Here is a 23,674-nt window from a genome sequence, read left to right as displayed (position 1 = left end):
CACCCCTGTAGATAGTATTTTGTTGTCATGGAAACATGTTTGCTTTGCATGTGGCAATTTTACTTTTTACTTTCTTTGTTTGTTGGCACCTCCCCTCCTCCTATTCACTATTCACACACATACATCCCATCATGTCCTCATCCGAGAAGCTGCTGAGAACATTGCAGGTACAACGTGCACCTGGCACCTGTATTTGTGTTTGTGTGTGTTTGTGTGATCAATTCATTAGGTACACATGCTAGTGCAGGGTTGTCCAGACGTTTCCACTGAGGACTGCATACTGTAAATCAAAGGATGCCATATATTTTGGATTATTATATTTTGGTTATAAGTTTTAGCTTTTTGTCATTACGTTTGTTTTTTTGTCATTACGTTTGTGTTGTTTTTTTTTTTACTTAAATTTTTTTTCCTACAATGAAGAGCGGTGCCAAGACAAAGGCTCTCCAGGCCACAAAAGGTCCTTGGGTCACATTTTGGACACCCTGTTAGCCTTTATAAACATAATAATGGCCACTTTTGATGGACACTGTCAGATATTGTTAATATATTATTGTGGTTGTTATTTAAAGGGGAACTGCACTTTTTTTTTTAATTTTGCCCATCATCTTTCCCTTTTCAGTGCATTCTAAAGTTAATATGAGCTAGCTAACAACAGCCGTCATTGGAAATATTTATTTCGGCGCAAAAGCCCTCACAAAAAAAAAACAAAAACAAAAATGCGACAAAGACTAAACAAGATGCTGGTTTGCCGTCAGCATTTTGCAACACGTCTTGTGCTGGAAGACACAGCCATCCCAAAGAGATCGGACATCGTAAGTGTTGTCGATGTATCTATGCTGTTGTTCTTGATGAAACTAGCATAAGTATGTGTATTAATGCGCCTCGAGAAGAAGGTTTGGTGGTTTTAAATCATCAAAATACGGCAAAATACTGCAACTATTACATGTTATCGTCAATGTACATGTTAATGATCACAGCTTGTACAGGGTCAGGCAAAATCATCTGAAACATCTGTAGGTTAAATAAAAGGCAAATAAAGTAAAGAAACAAAAAAGTTCTTTTATTTTCAAAAGTACATATAATGTCATTCTTCTTTTCAGTGCATTCTAGTGCAAGAAGTTAATATAAGCTAGCTAACAACAGCCATCATTGTAAATATCTATTTCGACGCTAAAGCTAAAAAAAAAAAATTGCGACAAAGACTCAACAAGATGCCTTGGAACGTACATATAATGTCATTTTGGTTCATGATGTTTTAAAAATAAAATCAGTTCTGGCGGTGCGAGGTCGGCGGGTTGATTTTGGTTTCAATGCAGATCCAGTAGCTCTGAAGTTGGTAACAAAGCAAAATGGCATTATTCATTCATTTTCTACCGCTTCGTGGTCGTGGGGGGTGCTGGAGCCTATCCCAGCTGTCTTCGGGCGAGAGGCGGGGTACACCCTGGACTGGTTGCCAGCCAATCACAGGGCACATACAGACAAACAACCATTCACACTCACATTCATACCTATGGACAATTTGGAGTCGCCAATTAACCTAGCATGTTTTTGGAATGTGGGAGGAAACCGGAGTACCCGGAGAAAACCCACGCATGCACGGGGAGAACATGCAAACTCCACACAGAGATGGCCGAGGGTGGGATTGAACCTAAGTCTCCTAGCTGTGAGGTCTGCGTGCTAACCACTCGTCCGCCGTGCAGCCCCAAAATGGCATTATATGAAAAAAATGGCATTGTATGTACTTTTGGAAAATAAAACACTTTTTTGTTTCTTTACTTTATTTGCCTTTTATTTAACTTTTATTTAATGTGTCAGATCAGTTTGCCTGACCCTGTATATAAACATGCTGTGATCATGCATTAACAACATTCAACGTTGTTAGCGGTCTTCATAGTCGAAATAGGTGCGTCCCAATGATGTGCATTGTTAGCTAGCTCATATTCATTTGTTTTATCGCATTATAATGCACAGAAAAGGGGAAAGAAATATGTGTTCATATGTGTTCATCAGGGCGGCACGGCGGTCGAGTGGTTAGCACGCAGACCTCACAGCTAGGAGAACAGGGTTCAATTCCACCCTCGGCCATCTCTGTGTGGAGTTTGCATGTTCTCCCCGTGCATGAGTGGGTTTTTTCCGGGTACTCCGGTTTCCTCCCACATTCCAAAAACATGCTAGGTTAATTGGCCACTCCAAATTGTCCATAGGTATGAATGTGAGTGTGAATGGTTGTTTGTCTATACGTATGTGCCCTGTGATTGGCTGGCCACCAGTCCAGGGTGTACCCCGCCTCTCGCCCCAAGACAGCTGGGATAGGTTCCAGCGGTAGAAAATGAATGAATGTGTTCATTAAAGATTGTGAATGATGGGCAAAATTCACTTTTACTTACTAATATTCATTTTTATTTGTATCTCTACAATTTATCAAATCATTTTTGCTTCCTAGGTGTTCAATTGCAATTTAATTTGGGTACACTGATGGATCGACCACTGATTAAAATCAGCCAATAGCAGTAAAAAACTGAATGCTCAATCCCAAAAAACAAATTCCACATGGCAGCAACGTGACAATTAATGTCATGACAACACAAACGTGATATGAGTGAGCATGTGTCAAGTAGGGTTGGCGCTGTATTGAGCCGATGAGGTATGCACTTTGGCCTGGATTGCCACAAGAATCTACGTATGTACATTAGTTTCATTTAATGACAGTGAATTGTCTAACAGCTCCACTAAAGTGAGTTATATTTTGATTGACATAAACTAGATTACACAAAACCTGCTTAAGTGTTTGCCACGGTTTTGGTTCAAGGTGCAGTTCAAGGAATGTCTGTTTTTTTGCCGTTACATTCTCAAACTACTCAGACATGTCCAGGTTTGTTTGGCCGTAGCAGAGGTTTCTACTTAGTGATTAATATGTTGTCTCTTATTCGACATTGTACCTAATGAAGTGGTCACTGAGTGTATTTTGTGTGTCGTGTGTCTGTACTTGGCTGTGTGTGTGTGTGTGTGGGTGTGTGTGTAGTTGTGGGACACTTTGAGCAAAAGGGGATGAATATTTCATGCCGACACACTCGCACATGCGAAGCACGTCCTCGCCTCGTTCATGCAAACGCACGACCCTTCAAGTGGTACGGGTCAACTATACACTGTCCGGTGTGTGAGGAAGTGCGGGGCGGAGTCAAGTCCCTGTGGTCTGCTCTCCTCCTGACGCTGACAGGAAGGATTAATGGCCGCATTCGCTGGTTCGCCTCGTCAGCGAGCCCCACTCACCTCCAGGGTGCCTTTTCTGTGTATGTGTGTGTGTGTGTGTGTGTGTGGACCAACCTGTGCTCTATCCTACGGCATTCTCTCTTCTATTGGCCCTCTTGCCATGTCGCACAGTTGGTCTTCAGCTGTTATTTATCGATATCACACTGGAATACGAATTGAACAAAAACAAATAATGTAAAATTATATTTACAATAATGAACAAAAATGTTTGATGTTTTTTTAACTCATATTAACATCAGAGTGTCCCATATATTTGGTATTTGACCGCTACAAATTGATTAGCATCATGGGATTGTTTGGGATTGTACAGTACAATAGATGGGATCATAACTCTGCTTCTTAAAAGGGACCTATTATGCTCATTTTCAGCGCTTTGTATTGAGTTGTGGTCTGCATGGCATGGCGGTTATACTTCCGGTTGCAGTAGTTAATTTGTTCATCTTTCCATGTTTTTTTGCTCAGTTTTTGTTTTTTCTGCCTCTGAATGGAGGCTGATGGACAAAAACCAGAAGGGAAAAACATGCACTTGGGAATTAAGGTTCCAACATTCATTATAAAATATGATTTCACAACCGGGCTGCATGGCGGACAAGTGGTTAGTGACAAAAAATAAAATTAAAAAACTAATAATAATAGTAATAAAAAAAATTAAAAAACAACCTTAAATTATATTAGGAAAGCAGGAAGTGAACAAATGTAGGTAGAGGGGTAGGTCCTAGGACTGCACGGCAGTTGAGTGGTTAGCGCGCAGACCTCACATCTAGGAGATCGGAGGTCAATCCCACCCTCAGCCATCTCTGTGTGGAGTTTGCATGTTCTCCCCGTGCATGCGTGGGTTTTCTCCGGGTACTCCGGTTTCCTCCCACATTCCAAAAACATGCTAGGTTAATTGGCATGTTAATTGGTATGAATGTGAGTGTGAATGGTTGTTTGTCTATATGTGCCATGTGATTGGCTGGCCACCAGTCCAGGATGTACCCCGCCTCTCGCCCGAAGACAGCTGGGATAGGCTCCAGCACCCCCTGCGACCCTTGTGATGATAAGCGGTAGAAAATGATCAGTTAATATGATGATGATTTCACAACCATCGTGAAAAAATACTGGTAATCAAAAGGATTTAGTGTACTTTATGTAGTATTATTCATCATAAACATCCATGTATAAATATGTGTTTGTGCAGGAAATGTATATTTGAACATTGAACTGAATTATTTATTCCAAATGTCTCCTATGTTGTTTCAATGACCTCATCTTCACCCTGTTGTTTTCTATCCTTCACCCGGCCAGACCCCACCGCCATGTCCACCTCGTCAGGCGTGGACCACGCCGTGATCGGAGGTGTGGTGGCTGTCATCGTCTTCATCCTGCTCTGCCTCCTCATCGTCCTCGGAAGATACCTCATCAGACACAAAGGTATACATGTAGAGTATTTGCCCGACATGAGTACAGTCATAATGATACACCCCCTACCCCCATCACCCCTCCCCCCATCCCTCATCCAACGCAGGAACATATTTGACCCACGAGGCCAAAGGTTCCGATGACGCTCCAGACGCCGACACGGCCATCATCAACGCAGAGGGCGGGCATTCCGGAGCGGAGGACAAGAAGGAGTACTTCATCTAATTAGTAGGGAGGAAGAAAGGATGGAAGGAGTGAAGGGAGCAGGAGAGGAGAGAAGGAACGAACAATCTTGCATTTGTTTTCACGCCATTCAGTCGAAGAAGGGGCGGTGGGGAGGAAGAGGGGGGGGGGGGTCCTCTGCATCAATACAGGGATGTGAGATTTGCACTGACACACACACACACACACACACGCAGAGCGTCACATTAACCAACACGCCTCCTACTAACCTATGAATTATTATTATTATTATTTATATTATTTGGATTCCACATTTTTTCTAACCAGCTCCAAAATTGTAACTCACATTCCGACTTCCTGAGCTGCTACACCACGTCACTAACCCGCCCGGCCGCTACCCCAAGACCGACATCGCCCGTAACGACCTTGCTACCGAGCGGTCGGTCGGAATGCTAACAGGCCCTCCATGTACGTATGAATATATCTCTAAATATCTATAAATATAGAATTGTTTGTATGGACAGAAGGCTGTAAATAAGAACACTACTCATGTACTTCCCTTCCTCCTTCAATACTCGTATTGCCTGGTTTTCCTACTTGAGTACTACAGACCATACAAAACAAGATGCTAATAAGAAGTACCAACAAAGGCGTTGCAATGTAAACTAACTTTAATATTTCTAAAAGGACTTCTGTGTTTTTTTTTTAATTCCTTCTCGGGATGTGAGAGTTGTCTCAGTGTTTACACTTACAGTCATCATACCCGTGTTCGATTCCCAAGTTCGCAGGAAAAACGTTGTTCCGAATAAGGCCTACGGCCGTCTGGACAAAAAAGGATTCCCATCAGCAAATCGTGTCACTGGAAGCACTGGCAGAGGCGGGTCTTGGCAAGGCGCAGCGTGATGGAAATAGATGGCAATCTCGCTAAGAGGCTGCAGCGGGGGCCGCAGACGGGTGGCGGGCTCCGTGCCAGGCTTGCGGGTGCCTAGCCTGAAAGTTGTCCAAGAACTTTTATTTAACGTCCTCGTCTTTTTTTTTTTTCCTGCGCTTGCGTTCATCCATTTCTTTTCATTCCTTAATCAATCAGATTGTCTGAGTCCTTGTTCACCTTCAAAGCCGCCCCCACCCCGCTCCCCCAAGCTTCCATATAGGTGATTGATGTGTTTGCAAACATGCTCCTTATGGACGCTTCAAGTGATCAGTTAGTTGTCTACCTTAGCAGGACAATTGGTCGCTTCCAGGAACCACTTTGGGAACGTTCCCCAGTGTCCCAACACTGGGTTTTTTGGGGTGGGGGGGTGTTCAGGGATTCTTCTTGTACCCCTAAATAACATTTGCAAGCTGGCTGTCTCTTACTTGTTGGGTTATCCCGATGTTCATAACATCTGCAGGCCAGAGGATGCATACGCTTTTTGTCCCACAACCCACTTCCTGGCCCCACCTCCGCCCCTTGCCCCAGCCCCATGGGGGTCTGTTTAAAGACAAGAAGCATATCTGCGTTGTCCTCCCAAGCATCGTAGCGTCGTTGACAAAACTAATGGACCTATATTTGCCTGTAATTGGTTGTCCCGTCCTTCGTCTTATAGCTAATGTGCTAGCATGTAGCTTGCATGAGAACCTGTGGATGATGTTAGATAGTGTGGGTGACGTGTCAAGGGGAAGCGACAATGTCTCTCGGGGGCAAGGGGGCGGGCACAAAAAGTCATCCTTCCATCCTCTGATCTACAGCGGGCACAAGAGGTTACTGTAAGATGTCTGGCAGAACACACATAAAAAAAAGGAGGACGTGAATATTCACCTTCCGGTGCGTCCGTTGCAGTGTTGAGCAGTCGCCACTAGGTGTCAGCAAAGAGCAGCTTTTCTTTGTGTACATTTAAGTTATGTCCTCACATTGACTTGATAATCATTCCTTTTTTTTTTTTTTTTAGATATTTAGATGCTCCAAAACTTGAACGTTAGACATTTAAACATTTTATTTTTTGTATCTGTGTATATAGTCTTGCCTTTACTGGATACTAGCGTGCACCCATACACTCTTTATGTGTGTAGGAGTGTCAAGTGTGTGTTATCGACCCAAACAGGCGCATTTTAGTCTTTGTTGCTAGTGTCATTTTTTTTTTAATGACAAGTCTTCTTCTTTCATATCACATGACAAATACACCTGTCATGTTTGTTCATTGTTACCATGACGAATGAGGATGAGGATGATGATGATGTCACTATAAAGGCGAGTCCCAGCCAGCCGCATGCTGTGGTGGCTTTGCCGATGTTGGTTATTATGTTTAAATTGTACTTAATTTGCTTTTTTTTCCTTTTGGGGGATTTTAGTTGATTTTGTTTAGTTTCAGTTTTGGTTCAAATACCAGTTTGGTTGTTGACTTCAATAAAGATGCAATTGGGTTAATTTCACTCAGGTCGTTGCTCTTTATTCCTGCATGCAAAACGTTGAAAGGATTAAAAATGTACACTCACTGAAATACTTCGAAATCCCCTCCAAAAAATCATATTTGTTTAAAAATATAGAGAAAATTATAATACATATGTTTATTTTTGAAATACATTAAGTCTTTAAAAAAAATACCAATACGAGTATCAATATTAGAATTATCTTTCTGATTGGCTGGGCAAAAGCACGTGGTTCTACCACCCCATTCGGGATATGTGTGTGGTTGAAGTTAAAGGTAAATCACACTTTGAGGGGGAATTTTGGGATAGATTTTTCATTCACAATCCTTATGCGAAACATAAACACTTTTCTTTCACTTTTCTATGCATTCTAACAAGAGAAAATGAGTTAATACGGGCTTGCTGATAATGCAAGCCGTTTTCTGACTGTAGTTTACAGACTGGCCAGCAGAGGGCAGCATAGTGCAATAAAAATATAGTGAAGTCTTTTGTTCACGATTTGAAAATCCATCCATGCATCCATTTTCTACATCGTTTATCCTCACTAGGGTGACGGTCACAGTATGCTGGAGCCTATCCCAGCTGACTTCAGTCGAGAGGTAGCTTGTCGCCAGCCAATCACAAGGCACAATTTTAATAATGGTTTGATTATTTTTGCACATGCATGCATGTTACAATGGAATACCACAATTCATAACTGTAGGAAGAAGCATACTGAATCCTTCCCCCTGTCCTTTCAATGCATTTGTTCAATTCTGTATTCTTCAACGTGTTTCATTTACCAAATCTAAAATAAAAAGAAAATTATGGGGCAGAATAACAATGTATTACTATAATACAGTATGAGTTAAGGTTTGTGAATCAGAATAAATAAATAAATTAATATAATAATAAATTAATAAATATAATAAATATTATATATATATATATATATATATATATATTATATATATTATATAATAAATAATAATAATAAATAATACATAAATAGTTGGTCTACTTTCAATTTTTTTAAACTACTTCTCTTATTTGTCGTTTATTTTTTTATTGTTTTTAATGTTTTTGGTTTGTTTTTATTATGTTTTGTTAGTTTCGCTTTATTAATTAGTATTTTACTTATTAATTGTTTTTACTGTTTTGTGCAGAACAGGGGCGTCACTAGAGGACGGGGGGATGGGGGGGGCTTAGCCCCCTGGAGATGCACAGGATATGAATGAATGTAGTAGACATTTAAAAAAATGTTTTTTTTTTTAAAATCCAAAAAACAAATAATGAACAAGAACAGGGATATAACTTTCCCACTTTTGGACAGATTTAGTAGAGATACTCAGTTGTTTTAGGCCACCATTAAATTTACACAAGTACACACAATCTACACTGCAAAACTACTACTACTACTAGTAATAGTAGTAGGCTAGTATTAGCCTACTTATTGGCTTGCTTATTAGCCTGCTTTTGCTCTATTACATGACATTTGTCAGATAGTTTTTTTGTAGAATAAAAAAATCAATAAAAAATACATAAAATATCAATAAAAATATAAAATTATTTAAATTATTAACGCAGGAGCAAACTTTATTATTTTTAGTAGTAGTATCAGCAGTAGTAGCATTGTAAATTATTTTTATTCGTGACTGACGGTCTATAATACGCAGTTATTTGACTGGCCGCTAGAGGGCGGTGCTCGCTTTAATGCGGTACAAAACGGAGCTTTGGCGAAGAGACAAGGGGGGGGTGAGGGAGCGGGGTGAGGAAGATCGCACGAGTGTAAGGGATGTGGGAGGGGGCTTGCTCGTGGAGGGTGAGGGTGGTGGGGTGGTTAGGGGGGGGGGTGCAGCGCGAGCAGCAGAGTGTGCGCTCTTCAAATGAGAGAGCAGGAGAGGAGGACCACAAAGAAGATGAAGAACGAAAGGAGCGAGATGATTATTTTGTTTCTTCAGCCACAAAAAAAATTAAATTAATCATCTTTTTCCCCCCTCATGAGGATTCCTTCAGGAGTTGATGGTGCCAACGTGCACGCGCTCGGCTGAACCATGCCACCTTTGTGGATCCTAACTTTAGTCCTCACTTTGAGGCCAGGTGAGATCTACACACACACACAAACACACACACACACACACACACACACACTCGCACATCGACGAAGTTTATTTTCTTCTTGTTTTCTTTTGTCTTTGGGAAGTGCGTGTGCACGTGGCGCTGGAGAAGCTTTTGGGTTGCGCGTGACCTTTGCGCGGGAATGACGGACGTGATGGCGACATGGTGGCTGGCTGTGCACGTGCATGTGTCCTCGTTTGCTTTAACCGGAGTCACGCTGGACTCATGCAGGTGGAGCGGTGTGCTCGTGCCACCTCTGCAAATGTGCACGAGCTCAATGAATGTGTGTGTGTGTGTGTGTGTTGAGCTCCCATACACTGAGGAAGGCAGCCGACAGATGTGATTAATGGAGGTGGAGTGATGCACTTTAATTGTGTGTGTGTGTGTTTGTACCTGGATGACCACCTGAGTCCGCAGCGCCGCCAGCTAACGGTGTGGCGGTCCGCAGACGGTGATATGCAGTGACATCTCAGCAACGGCGGCGTTGTCTTTGTTGTTGACGTCCTCACACAATGAGTTTGAGGCCATAGTAGGATGTTAGCTCTAAAGTTAGTGAGGGATGTGTTTAACAGAACCATACAGAGACCAGGAAGGAAGATTTAAAAACATGTCAATTGTGTGCTCTTTCTCACACAAACAAACTACTAGTAGCTCAACCAAGTCCACAAACAAAACAAGAACTCAATTTGAAACACTTATACATGCTAGGACTACGCTAAAAAGCGTTCTAAAATCACAAATACTCACTGATATAGTTAATCTTCAAACAGCTAAAACATTGCATAAGGCTAAAAATAACCAATTAGCTAAAAATGTCATCCAATACTTCTCTACAAGAGAGGAGAAATATGATCTCAGGGAAGAAGTACATTTGAAACACTTCTATGCTAGGACTACGTTATGCTAGCCATAGCATTTCAGTATGTGGAATCAAACTATGGAATGGATTGAGTAAGGACCTCAAACAATGCACAACGATGAGCCAATTCAAGAAACAATACAAGCAGTTGATGTTTGCTAAATACAAGGATGAAGAGTCTTGAACCAGTCATGATGTGCTATATATATCACTATATTGACACTTACTATGGTACCCATTATGGCATTGGATGCTCATATCACCTTGTACTTCGGTACGAGGTAAATTATAAAAATAATAATAATAATAAATACTTAAAACTGTATAATGAAAGCAGGAAGTGAACAAATGTAACAGTTACTGATTGTAAAAGTACCAGATGGAGGGGTAGGATTTAATAAGCTTTGCTTCTTCCTACTCCTTTTGGACATGTGGAACTGGGAACTGATTATGGGATGCACTCAATTGTAATCTGTTGCATGTTCAAATTAAATAAAACCATTACCATTACAAATAATTTTCTTGGAAGATCCCATCTGACTGGGAAACTTCAATGTATTTTCATTCAATGTACATGCTAGCAAAAATACGGTAATAAACGTGAGCAAAGTGCACACGCAAATACTGTAATGAACTTAACTTCATGCCTTCAAAAGAGCCTCATGAAGACGGGCTAAGATTAGCTGAGGTTAGCTCCCCCTCTGCTAGACAATGGAAAAACTGATCTGACAGACGGAATACTTTATGAATCCCTTGGGAAATTGGCAATTTCAAACATCCAAACCTTCCAACATAAAACGTCCCTAGAACGGCCCTAGAATGGACCTGATGACCCGTGTTTCAAAACAAGACCTGAGTTTTTAGTCAATGTTTTGTTTTGTAGGACAAGGTGTTAGCCGGTTTTACAATTTTCTAGATGGTCCTGAACTGTCCAAAGGCGGCATCAGGGGCTTTCTATGTTATCATGTCATATTGTCCCAAAGACATACAGCAATTCTGCATTCTGCATGTGTTGTTGCCTCTGTGAGAGACAGGAAGAAAAGCTCAGGCTTGTTTCAGTTTGTTGGGCTCGTCCATCCGTCCATTCATTTTCTTTGGCTTATCTGGGTCTGGGTGGTTGGGGCTGCATTCTCAATAGGGAAGTCCGGACTTCACTGACTTGGACACCAAGGCTTTCCTGGGCCAGCTGTGAGACAATCCCTCCAGCGTAGCTCCGCCCCATTCGGTACACCACCACTGGCAACCAAACTTATATAAAGGTTTTTTCCAACATTCCATCTTCAGAAAAGATTGCGGTCATGGTCCTGGGGGCCACTTCACCCCATGATTCTTCGCTGCAGAAATCCTCTGGTGGGACATAGCGTGTGACGCCAAAGGATGCACGCAGCTAAATTCTCACGTTGTCATGGTAACCACCTGTTGTTAGCAGCCTGGAGGCAAACATGAGCTGACTGTTTGGCCTTGTCCGTGAGATGGATGTCCCAATAACCCCCCCCAAATAAGACATGTTTGTCTTTGTCTTAGGAATTTGAGATCTTAGTAGCATCCCGGAATGAAGAAGTCAGAAGATTTATGTTTGATGTAGTGACTGATATCATCACCTCTTATTGTGTCTGCCATGCGGTGGTCCTCAGCACCGCCAGAGGGAATAACGTGTTCTTGCTCCGTCTTCAACCGGAGGCGATAAAAGTCTGGAATCACCCGTCTCTTTTTTAGAAGTCGACTTAAAGATGCGAGGAGAGCCTCAAAGAATCTCCCCATCACACACCCTTGGAGTACACAAAGCGCATCAAAGTGCTTGTGAAGATCTATGTCAACAAACAGGCTGGCAGAGAGAGAGAGAGAGAGACAGAGAAAGCACTACCGTCTTTCTCTCGCTCTCTCGCTTTCAAGTATTTGCTTGCCGTCTAAGCGCTTCGTGCTCACTGAGGTGAGCCAGAACCACTGAACGGACCGCCCACGTAAAAATCCATTCAGATACAACTTGAGGAATTACAATGAGGAGTTGTTAAATCAATCGAATCCTTTACGAGATCACTATCAGCAGCTTTTTCCCCATTTTGTCTCTGCCCTGCATAGCGAGTGTTTGTGTTTGTGTGTGTGTGGCGCTTGTAAGGCAGCACCAGAAACAGTCTTGTGTCTGCATTCAAGCCAAGGAAGGTTTGTATTATGTTTGTTTTTGGAGTTTTCTTTCCTTGTTTATGCTGCCTTTCCAAGCTGAGATCAGGCTCCTGACATATCCAAGGAAAACTGCAATTTTGTTGCCTTCAAAAACTCATGAGTTGATTTCATCCACCAACAAGCAGCAAGTGAAGCAGGCTGCATTAAAGGCCTGGCATGAAGTCATGGTGTCTTCATGATGTCCACGTCCCTAAAAACTCAACCGTCATTCTCCAAATAATTCTGAACGTGTTGAATGATTCTGTACGGCATATTTCGGATTTTGCTTGTTAGCTTCCGTTGCTGGAGAACAATGGTAATTGAAGAGCGAAACATTACAACACGCACTTTCATTGCAATTATTGATCTGAAATCGAAGAACATCGCCAAAGCGAGACGGAGATTTGGAGGGGGAGGAGCGAGCTGTGTGTTAAAAATAGACATTTTAACTGGTATGCATGGGTCGGAAGTCCATTAGCCACGTATACATGGAGCCAAATATTCCAATTCCATTCGGGTTATTTGCTTAAACGGAAAGAATGTAACCTTTGTATACACCTCATTCCGAAAGAAAAGTGCAAATCCGAATAAATATATATATAATCGGATTCCCAGGGGTGGAATATTCCTATCCCCAATCCGATTGAGGTATCTTGTACCCGCTCAAACGGAAAGTTGTCAGGGTGCCTTCTTCTTCGTGGTGTTTTTCTTCTTCTGTGGTTTAATGGCGGTTGGCAAGCAGCTTTCGTGTGCATTAGCGCCATCTGTGGAACAGAATCTAAACCCTTCTATACGCCATTCACAAGTCCACTTTTATTAAAAAAGAAAATATATATCTATATAAAACATGTCCCAAGTTTAATTATAAAATATTAGCAGGATTGAATTTGATCTTTTCCTGTTTAAATTTATCCTGGGTGCTTTCAGCGCATGCTCAGATATGACGTAACACGCAACTCCAGGCGTTCTTCGATTTAAAAAAAATGGAGGCGAGCAATTGGCACTGGACTAAGCAAAGTTTGTTTTTGATTCAAACTAAATTTCAAGACTGGACGAACGAAAAACTGGCAATACGGAGTATCAAGTATCATGTGATGTTGATGTTTACGTTTTACTGGGCATGCCCCATTGAATATTCTGGTTGATTATAGCGGCGTATGTAGACAGGCGATTGGAATATTCCTTTTCATGTATACCATTGCTTTCGGAAAGGTAATTCGGAAAGATTCCGTTCGGAAAGAGAAAAACTCCTCATGTAAACGTGGCTACTGTCATGTTCAACCAAGTTTGTTTTTGATTCAAACTAAATTTCAAGACTGGACGAACGAAAAACTGGCAATACGGAGTTATTCCAACAAGTGAAAGAAAAACTCAAGGAAGTCGGTATCACGTGATGTTGATGTTTACGTTTTACTGGGCATGCCCCATTGACTATTCTGGTTGATTATAACGACGCATGTAGACAGGCGATTGGAATATTCCTTTCCATGTATACCCTTGCTTTCGGAAAGGTAATTCGGAAAGATTCCATTCGGAAAGAGAAAAACTCATCATGCAAACGTGGCTACTAAGAACATGACTAAAATAATGCGGCAAGTTGAACCCAATCAAGTTTCTTGCTTTGATGTGTTTGATAGTGTGTGATATGTTATATTTAAAGCGTTTTATCCTCAAAAAGCGCAACTGTTATCTCTGGACCAATTGAATTAAACGGCGTAAACGCAAGCGTGTCATTGCATTTAAAGTCATCTTACCACGGACAGTTGTGGAAGTTAGCGCTAACGAACAAACTTTGTAATATTTCATCAGCCGTCTTGCAGAAAGGCAACATGTAACACTCCTAATCTTCATTTTCCACACCCAGCGCGGCCGCTATCGTTCACTGGAACTCAACGTTTAGCACCTTGCAGTCAGTCCCACGGAGGCCTTATTTCCCTTATCTGTAATTGAACTTCTGGAAACCAACCATTTCATTCCGTCACGACCTCGTTTTTTTTTTTTTTTTTTACCCTACGCTCCTTTTAAAAAAAAAAATCTCACTCTATCTCGTCGCTCGCCTCCTTTCTCTTTCTTTTTGTGGACCTAAATGGCGATGGATGACGCGATTAGATATGATGAGAGCCGGGATACATCACCACCCACCCTGTGTTAGCGTGTTTTAACGTGATGTTGATGACTATCACGATGACGAGAGCTTGGCTTGTCAACACTCCATAAAGCAAGGAGAAGGGGGTTCTGCGGAGAAGGAGTTTGACTAGATTGGTGACACTATCTCACCTTGGTGATGCCTTATACGGGGCGACCCCCAAGGGTGGCAGAGAAAGGCGGATTGGGGGGGTCCATCCAGGTAGTTTTTGGTATCACAGATTTGTTATAACCTTGAACCCCTTAAGGTTTTTTGTATGTAATCCACCTTGTAGGGTTCATGGTGTGTGTATGTGATGGAGGAAGCAGAAGGCGAGTAAAAGTGTCTGTTGGGGGGGGTAATTTCTTTCCTCTTCTTTTAAATAACTCTGTTTCCATAGCAACCATGCAACCAGCCGCTGGAGAAGAGGGGAAAGTGGGGGTGTACCACAGGGAGAGAGAGGGAGACAGTGTTACCGTAGCAACACAAGACGACTTGAAGGAAATTTGTAGGAAGGCTATCGAAGACGTACTTTTTGACTGCAGTTAAAATTAATTAAATGGGCGAGAGTTAATTGAAAAGGTAATTACTTTCTTAGCCGGAACATGTCATTGCCTGTCGCATGTTGTCACTCGCCTGCAGGACTCCTGTTAAATCGTCAGTCGTGAAAGGCAAATAAGCCATGAATCAATTAAATGTCAGCCTTAACGAGCTTGTGGACTTTGATAGGAGTCATAACTTCATAACAGCTCTTTTCAGAACTCTTGTCATCAAAGTTATAGCCCAACCTGTCTGGGAAACCCATAGGAAATATTGTGAAGGGGGTTCATCCGTTCCAGGGTCAAACTGTCGCCACTATGAGCTGTACAGGTGATGTTTTAAGTGACAGTCATGTCACAATACAATTTACATTTTGCACTGTTGGATCTTGGTAATGATAATGGTAATGGTTTAATTTCATTTGAACATGCATCAGATTACAATTGAGTGCATCCCATAATCAGTTCACAGTTCCACATGTCCAAAAGGAGTAGGAAGAAGCAAAGCTTATTAAATCCTACCCCTGCATCTGGTACTTTTACAATCAGTAACTACTACATTTGTTCACTTCCTGCTTTCCATAATACAGTTCATGGTTTTGTTTTGTTTTTTAATAATGCACCAATAATGATATGATATGAGCATCCAATGCCATAATGGGTACCATAGTAAGTGTCAATATAGTGATATATATAGCACATCATGACTGGTTCAAGACTCTTCATCCTTGTATTTAGCAAACATCAACTGCTTGTATTGTTTCTTGAATTGGCTCATCGTTGTGCATTGTTTGAGGTCCTTACTCAATCCATTCCATAGTTTGATTCCACATACTGAAATGTTATGGCTAGCATAACGTAGTCCTAGCATAGAAGTGTTTCAAATGTACTTCTTCCCTGAGATCATATTTCTCCTCTCTTGGAGAGAAGTATTGGATGACATTTTTAGCTAATTTGTTATTTTTAGCCTTATGCATTGTTTTAACAGTTTGAAGATGAACTATATCAGCAAATGTAAGTATTTGTGATTTTAATAGTACATTTGATCAAAGTTACTTAAGGTTTGTCAGATCAAAACACAATCGCTGCATATGACTTCTAGCAGAACTACTTGCTGGTATGGCAGTCTAAGCATAGCATAAACATAATCTACTCAATTTTACATGTGTCTTTACATAACTACACATCATTATAAATGATTAGCAGTCGTAGCAACGAAAAAACGCTAGCATAACTTAAGTTTGGGTGCTCATTTGCCATTATATAAAGGCATTGTTTTTTTAATAAAACACATAATAAAAATGCTGTAGCGTTTTCAACAAAGATGTCAGTGACACTGAGCTAAATCACAAATGAAGACCCTGGAGTTGAACTTGAATTATTCATCTAAACAACTTCTAATCACTTTTAACAACATAGAAATATTTTCTGCATTATGTATTTCAAAACAGCACATTCCCTGTCTGGACTCATAAATCATTCCACATTCAGTCCTTCTGCATGAGAGGAATAACTTTCAGTAAAAGTCTTTACCCAGACTTGATCCAATGCCTTCGCCTTGATCTTCCTTACTTGGTGGTCTTTGCCTGGAAATGTGGCAGTGACCCTAGCGTGTGTGACCTGCTTGTCTCTAAGCAGAACTAGGCCAACAACATGGAGGTTTCTGCAGTCCATTTCTGGCCCCGTTGTAATGTGGGCAAATACTCTCGCCTCCAGTGTCTCCAGAACCAATTGGCGAGAGTCTGAACCCGTCCCCACTGCTTGGTATAAAAGTGTTTGTCCAGGATTTCTCCAGGTGGGGCTAGAAGGCAAGACTTTTGTCTGATGGGCATTGAGGTGGATCGGACACTGCGAGTAGTGGCCTCACATTTATGATGGTTGAGTGTGCACAACACTTGGTGAGTCAATGACTTATTTTGTAACAGCATTGAGTCCAGGACTCTGCGGGTGACACTGATCATGCGCTCCCAAGATTCCCCCCCCCCATGTGGTGTGGTGTGTGGTGGATTGAAGTCCCTGCTGGAACCTTGGTCTGTTAGGTAGCTATGGACACTTTCAAGTGTCAACAAAATTGTGGCATGATCAGAGAGCAGCAGTCTAGAGATTCAATTACTTTGACATCTGTACTTCGTACAGATTTCGAGCTGTACATGTAACCCTAAACCTAACCCTAACCCTTGTTGTTATAGACCAAGGCCCAAAGTCATCAAGGCCGACATAAGTGAAAGGAGGACAGGCTTTGCAGTGTTCGGGCGGTAGATCCGCCATACCCTGTTGTTGTTTTCCACATAGTTTGCGGCATGTAATACATTTGTGGATTACTACAGTAGTTGTCTAGTCTTTTGCCATCTAAAGGCCAAAGTCTTGCAGGTGATGACCTTGGTGCTTCACTAGCTCGTGATGCTGACTAGGAAGCAGAAGGGAGACATAACTGTTCTTAGAGAGAATTACTGGGCTTTTTTCAAGTTCTCGATCCCAGAATGTCTGAGTCGACCTCCAACCGAGACCATTTTGTGAGACTGGGCTGAGCTTTTGCTGTGGGTTCCGTCTTGGGATAAGCTTGCTGGCATTAAGGGTAGAAAGTTCGGTTTCAGAGTGGGCCCTTTGTGTCTTTTTGAGGATGACATTTTTTGCCTGAGTGGTTACACACAGGTAGGAGATCTGAGTTCAATTCCACCCTCGGCCATCTCTGTGTGGAGTTTGCATGTTCTCCCCGTGCATGTGTGGGTTTTCTCCGGGTACTCCGCTTTCCTCCCACATTCCAAAGACATGCTAGGTTAATTGGCCACTCCAAATTGTCCATAGGTATGAATGTGAGTGTGAATGGTTGTTTGTCTATATGTGCCCTGTGATTGGCTGGCCACCAGTCCAGGGTGTACTCCGCCTCTCGCCCGAAGACAGCTGGGATAGACTCCAGCACCCCCGCGACCCTCGTGAGGTTAAGCGGTAAAAAATGAATGAATTAATTCATAATTTGCATTGGGCAAAGTGTGCGTTTATCCTAGTTCTAGGATAAACTACTTTGCTAAGGCTTGGAGGTGTGGCTGATGTAGCACTGTGTGAGGGGTTGGGATTTCCTTCCTATTTTTGGGAATGTCCTAACACTCAATAAGCGGGGTTACAGGGATAACAGAGACTCCAGCTGAAAACCTTCAGCCACTTTTACAAACTTGCAGCATATTCTTAGGCTTTAGGAAATAAGTTAGTTTTTAATATCAGTAAGTTCAAAGAACTCCAGCAATTGCAAGGAGCAATTGCTCTGATCATACCATCTCTTGCAAGTGATCATTTCCACTGGCCCAAACCGGAGGTAAACTGGGAGTACATTGTCGAGAACTGGAAATATATTTTAGCGATGACTTTTAACAACATATTCATATATTTTTAGCATTATTTATTGAAAACCTTGAATGTCACTATTGAAAGGCTTACCGCCAGAGCGCACTTTAACCCGGTGTGTGCACACCACTGTGGAAGCCTGTACTACGAAACCGAGCATATCCATACATACAATATTCATTAATTTATTAATTTTCTACCCCTTATCCTCACTACGGTTACGAGGGTGCTGGAGCCTATCCCAGCTGTCTTCGGGCAAGAAGCGGGTTACACCCTGGACTAGTCGCCAGCCAATCACAGGGCACATATAGACAAACAACCATTCACACTCACATTCATACCTACGGACAATTTGGAGTGGCCAATTAACCTAGCATGTTTTTGGAATGTGGGAGGAAACCGGAGTACCCGGAGAAAACCCACGCATGCACGGGGAGAACATGCAAACACCGCACAGAGATAGCCAACGGTGGAATTGAACTCGGGTCTCCTAGCTGTGAGGCCTGCACGCTAACCTTCATACAATATATTACTTAAAATTGTCATTAACGCTTCCTTAGCGCACTTTGCAGCTGCAGAGAGGAATGAATGTTTGGGAACAAAAGGTTTTGAGAGAGATTTTCCTCACTATTCCCTGTGCACACACTTAATCCCCTGTAATTAGTCTTCTTGTTTGAGCAGGAATATCCCTTTCTCTCCTTCCCTGGGTGAGTCGCAAGATAAAACTGCAGACAAAAACGTCTCTGGTGAATCTTCCTGCCTTGTAAACAGTCTTTCTGAAGCACAGTTATGTGACGCCAACTCATTAATCATTTCTGTTTGCTGCACTTCACCTCGCTAAGCTAATTATTTTCCAGAAGGAACGGTCATTAGAATCCGCCATAAACGCGGGCGAGTTCCTCCTGCATAAATTTACCTTTTTTTCTTTCTCTTTGCATCGAGCGGCAGCGCAGTCAGACATAAAATGGGAAATCACTTTTCTTCCTGGATGTGCTTTTACGGCCGATGCGTGCACGGCCGACTGGCTGCTGCGGATAATGAGGCGCACGCGGCCATCATCCAAACTCAGGCTGAGCCCACACAGGACAGCTGTCTATTTTAAGCTATAGCTGCTGGCCAGCCGAGCGTTTGCCTGTTTTACATCGATAGCAAATAGCTATTAGGCATAACTGCGAGCCAGTTAGCCGACAGCCATCTGCCGCACACTGCAATTATGCTGCTAGAAATACAGTAATTATGTCTTGAGTGTGCATTAATGAGCCGGCATGGGGGTAAATATGCAGGATTTGCCATCATGTACCTGTGCTAAGGAGTAATATGATTGGTAAACGTCTGCTGTTTATAAGGCTAAGCTAAGCTAAGATATAGCAACATACCTAAAAGTAGTTCATTGTGTTTCTTGGCATCTCAGACTAGACGTGTCTCAAATTCGATGTTTTGGATTACAGTGGAACCTTGGTTAGCATCTGCCCCAGTTAGCGTTGTTTCAGTTAACGTCAAAAAATTTACACCAAAACTTTGCTTCGGTTTACGCGTATTTTGCGGGAATAAAAGCTATTATTGTGCCAATAAAGTTTATATTTTTATATTTTCGATTTACTTATAAAGTCTGCCCAAATTCTTTAGTGAATTTGTGCAAATCCTAAAGAAAAGGTGATAAAAAAAAATCTTTCGGATTCAGGTTGATGAAGCCACCTTCAGTTTTTAAAAAGTATCGGTATTGATATCGGCGATACTATCCCTGTATGTATTTGGTATTGGATCGATACCTAATTTAGCGGTATTGTACGCCACTACTACACGGCCAAATTACATAAATTTTGCAACCATGCCCAAATTTTCCGCACCGTACACCCAGGAAATATCCAGCAAGAGCTTGTGTATTATGCTGTAGATACCCTACACTGCCCCCATCATCCGGGAAAATACGGGCGGGGGCGTAACGTCAAAAATTTACACCAAAACTTTGCTTCAGTTTATGTGTATTTTGCGGTTAATATGTGTTGTGTTATTATTGTGCTAATGTATTTTTATCATCAATCATCCTTGCTAACTTGCTAGTTGCTAACAACCAGAACCGGAATTCTGCTATGTAGCCTGTTTAAAACAATTCTAAACGCATATAAACAGGTCCAAAATTTGACCTCCATTAAGGTACCACGTGGAACCGATATGAAATGAATAATTATCGTTAACAAAAAACACAATGCCAGACAAATTGTCCGCTGTTTTGGCCCATTTAAACTTGTTCCTGTTTATTCTAATGGAAAAATTGAGCCAGACTGCAAGTGAAAAGTACCTAAAAAGTTACCGTACTCATCTCTGTTGTCTGGCTGGTCAGGTTTTGTTCCCTTGTAAAATCCAAAGAAATTCCAAACTTTGTTTAGTTTTATTTTCTTTTGGTGATGTGTTGAAAATCTTTTGCGGTCACTAGCTAGGCAAAGTAAATAGTTGCAGGCTAGAGCAGTGGTTCCCAAACTTTTCACCGTCATGTACGTCCGAAAGCAATCCTTTCGCCGGCACCCCAGGCTCTTGAGGCTTGTTGATATGACACTCAACGGTTTGCTTCTGCCACGGGACGTGGTGCATGTCTCCACAATTGATTAATCCAAAGACTTATGGCTGATACTAATACAGGAGACTTCTACAGATATCCGGTCACATTGGTTTATCAATCCCAACCCTAATATCTGCTATGACCGGAGGTGCATTTTAAGCACTCGAGTCGGGAGCTAGACATTAGCTGCTTTAAAGCATTAGCTAAGTTTCACGGTGTTTGTTGATTCGCTAATTGCGAATCAACACATTGGGGGGGGTCAGACAAGTTGACTAATTTCATCCCGTTCTGCCTCGGGGGCCGTGTTGCTCTCACCACGTTGCCACCGTGGTGCTCGACGGCGACGAACTATGCTGGCATGTTTACCGAGGAGTAATTAGGAGTGCCTGATAAGCGACATGATTTCCACAGAGGCCTTATCGCGTTTGGATGTGATTGTCTTTGCTCAAATTGGCTCAGCCGCCGTGCTGGAAACGGGCCTGGTCTGACACGCGTGATAAGACCGGGACGAGTCACACTATTGCAGAAAAGTCCTAAGCGCCATGAACGCCACACATGCATACAAAGAGACAGGATGCGAGGAAAGACCACTTTTTTTTTTTTTTTTTAACCCCGTGTGTGTTTCCTTGGTTCAGTATTCCACGGTTGTCAAGGAGACAGCCAGCTTCCTACATCCACCCCCCCCCTCAGCAGCAGCCCCTCTCTTTCTGCCTTAACAGGCTTCTGTCAGTGTTACCATGGCGACACACGTCTCTTCCCTGCCCGCTACCTGTTTGCCTCTCTTTGTCCGCCCTCGCCAGCCCTCTCTTTGTGTCCGTCTTTTCCTGTCTCGCCGTGTTTGTCTTTCTGCCTCTAATCCGTCCTCTCCTATCTTGTCCATTCCCCTCACATCTTTCACGTGGTTTATTTGCTCGCACGCCGCCACCCCATGTCAGTGGAAACACGCTTTGTTTTTGTTTTTTTTAACAGGGAGGGATTTAGGTAAAACGGCAGTTGTTGCTATGGTGACCCAACTTTTGGATGTGCCGTGTGTAGCGAGGGATGAATGGAGGGATTGAAAGAAGGTGGTGGGAGTTAGGGAGGAAAGGGAAATGGAGAGAATTCCCATTTGTCGTTTACAGCAAAACCTGAAGACAAACAATTCCTAAAGAAATCATTAATCATTAATCATCTAACGCTTACACTGTAAGACTGTAAAATAGGGGTGTCCAAAGTGTGGCGCAGGGGCCATTTATAGGTCATTTTTTAAAAATGTATCGTTGTTGGCCAACCCGCCACAAATAGATTTGATGCTGCCTGTTTGACCTTGCTCATCACTCCTTCCTGTGAATAGAGCTTGGCGGCATTAAAAGTGTAAAAATAAAGCCATTCCCATTATGTTATGTTATCCCCACAGCGCAGGGCTGGACCAAAACTCTTATCCCGATATATTTAGGTAGAATATCGATATACGATCTATATCCGCATATGCATGAAAAGTTTTATTAATATGTAAACAATCTTATAGAACAATACCTGCTGAAATAAAAGAGTAATTATCTTTTAAAGTGATATACTGTTCAATCTTCAGTGCAATCATGCTGCACTCACAGTTGTGTCTCAGCAGCTGGGTTAGCGCCCGTGAGCGCTTCCATCTCACGTTCCGACAGACGGACGGTAAACATGGTTGATATCGTCTTTATCCAGCAACCTTTATACCGTCTTTTTTATGTTCACTGCTGCTATGCAGCTATATACAGCTATATAAAGGGCGCTCAAAGCTAACATCTGTTGTAAAGAATGGAGGAAACGGCAAACTACAAACGTTATAAGATGAACATCCATAGCTGCACACTTGCTTAAAGGGTCGGTATGGCACAAAAAACAACAGGAAGTAATTAATAAAGTGTTATTATTAAACACTAAAAACGTTGTAGAAGACACAGACTGCCTTAATTAGCTTGTACTTGGGCGGCGCCATCTTGAAACATGAGACCTCCGCATCCAGTCTATATCGATATGAACAATATGCTCGTTTTTGATATCGTACTGAACAGAAATATCAATATTTAAAATACAATATTGATATTTCTGTATATTTCTGTATATATCGTCCATCTCGACCACGGCATTGCACATCTTTATTCTGACCTGAGCAACAATAAGTGGGTAATCCTATCACACACTAATGTAACTCTGCAGAAGTACAATTTACTGCATTTAAAGGGCAACTGCACTTTTTGGGGAATTTTGCCCATCATTCACAATCCTTATGCGAAATATGGACACATATTTCTTTCTCTTTTCTGTGCATTATAACACGAGAAAACAAGTTAATTTCAGCTAGCCAACAATGCTGTTATTTGGACAGACCTATTTTGACTATAAAACCCTCTAAAAAAAAACTCTAACAACATTGCATGGTTTGATATCCATGCTGTGATCATACATTAACACGTACACTGATAACATGATAACATGTATCTTGTATTTTGATGATTTCGACAACACTTACAATGTCTGCTCTCCTTGGGATGGCCAGTCCTCGGGTAAAAAATGCTGAGCATCTTTGTAGCGAATACAAGCTCGGTCTCGTCGGTCTGTGAGTGACGCTGAGACAAGCCATTAGCGACGCATCGTCTTAGTCTGCCAGATAAAAATAGTTTTTCATGTTCGCTGCTACAATAATAATATCGCTGTCGCTTGGTTAATATACAAGTCAGTTATGTAAATGGGACACTGTTGGCATTTGTGAGTTT

At 42.0% G+C, this 23,674-nt stretch overlaps 2 protein-coding genes across 5 annotated transcripts in view; both read left to right on the top strand.

Annotated features, from left to right (window-relative positions):
• cadm3 (cell adhesion molecule 3) overlaps window positions 1-7,263 on the top strand; it is a 154,681-nt gene extending 147,418 nt beyond the window's left edge. For 2 of the 3 annotated variants that reach the window (XM_058091024.1, XM_058091031.1), the window contains 3 exons: window positions 150-167; window positions 4,558-4,683; window positions 4,778-7,263. In XM_058091024.1, coding sequence (XP_057947007.1) covers window positions 150-167; window positions 4,558-4,683; window positions 4,778-4,896 — 263 coding nt within the window. In that variant the 3' untranslated portion in view covers window positions 4,897-7,263. The remainder of the gene's footprint in view (window positions 1-149; window positions 168-4,557; window positions 4,684-4,777) is intronic. The other variant, XM_058091040.1, reaches the window with a different exon arrangement.
• Window positions 7,264-9,125: 1,862 nt separating this feature from the next.
• kirrel1b (kirre like nephrin family adhesion molecule 1b) overlaps window positions 9,126-23,674 on the top strand; it is an 88,671-nt gene continuing 74,122 nt past the window's right edge. For both annotated transcript variants that reach the window (XM_058069917.1, XM_058069909.1), the window contains exon 1: window positions 9,126-9,339. In XM_058069917.1, coding sequence (XP_057925900.1) covers window positions 9,294-9,339 — 46 coding nt within the window. In that variant the 5' untranslated portion in view covers window positions 9,126-9,293. The remainder of the gene's footprint in view (window positions 9,340-23,674) is intronic.

This window comes from Doryrhamphus excisus, chromosome 1 (assembly GCF_030265055.1).
Source record: "Doryrhamphus excisus isolate RoL2022-K1 chromosome 1, RoL_Dexc_1.0, whole genome shotgun sequence".
NCBI lineage: Eukaryota > Metazoa > Chordata > Actinopteri > Syngnathiformes > Syngnathidae > Doryrhamphus > Doryrhamphus excisus.
The sequence above is the reverse complement of the archived record's forward strand: the minus strand, read 5'-3'. Positions and strand labels throughout refer to the sequence as shown.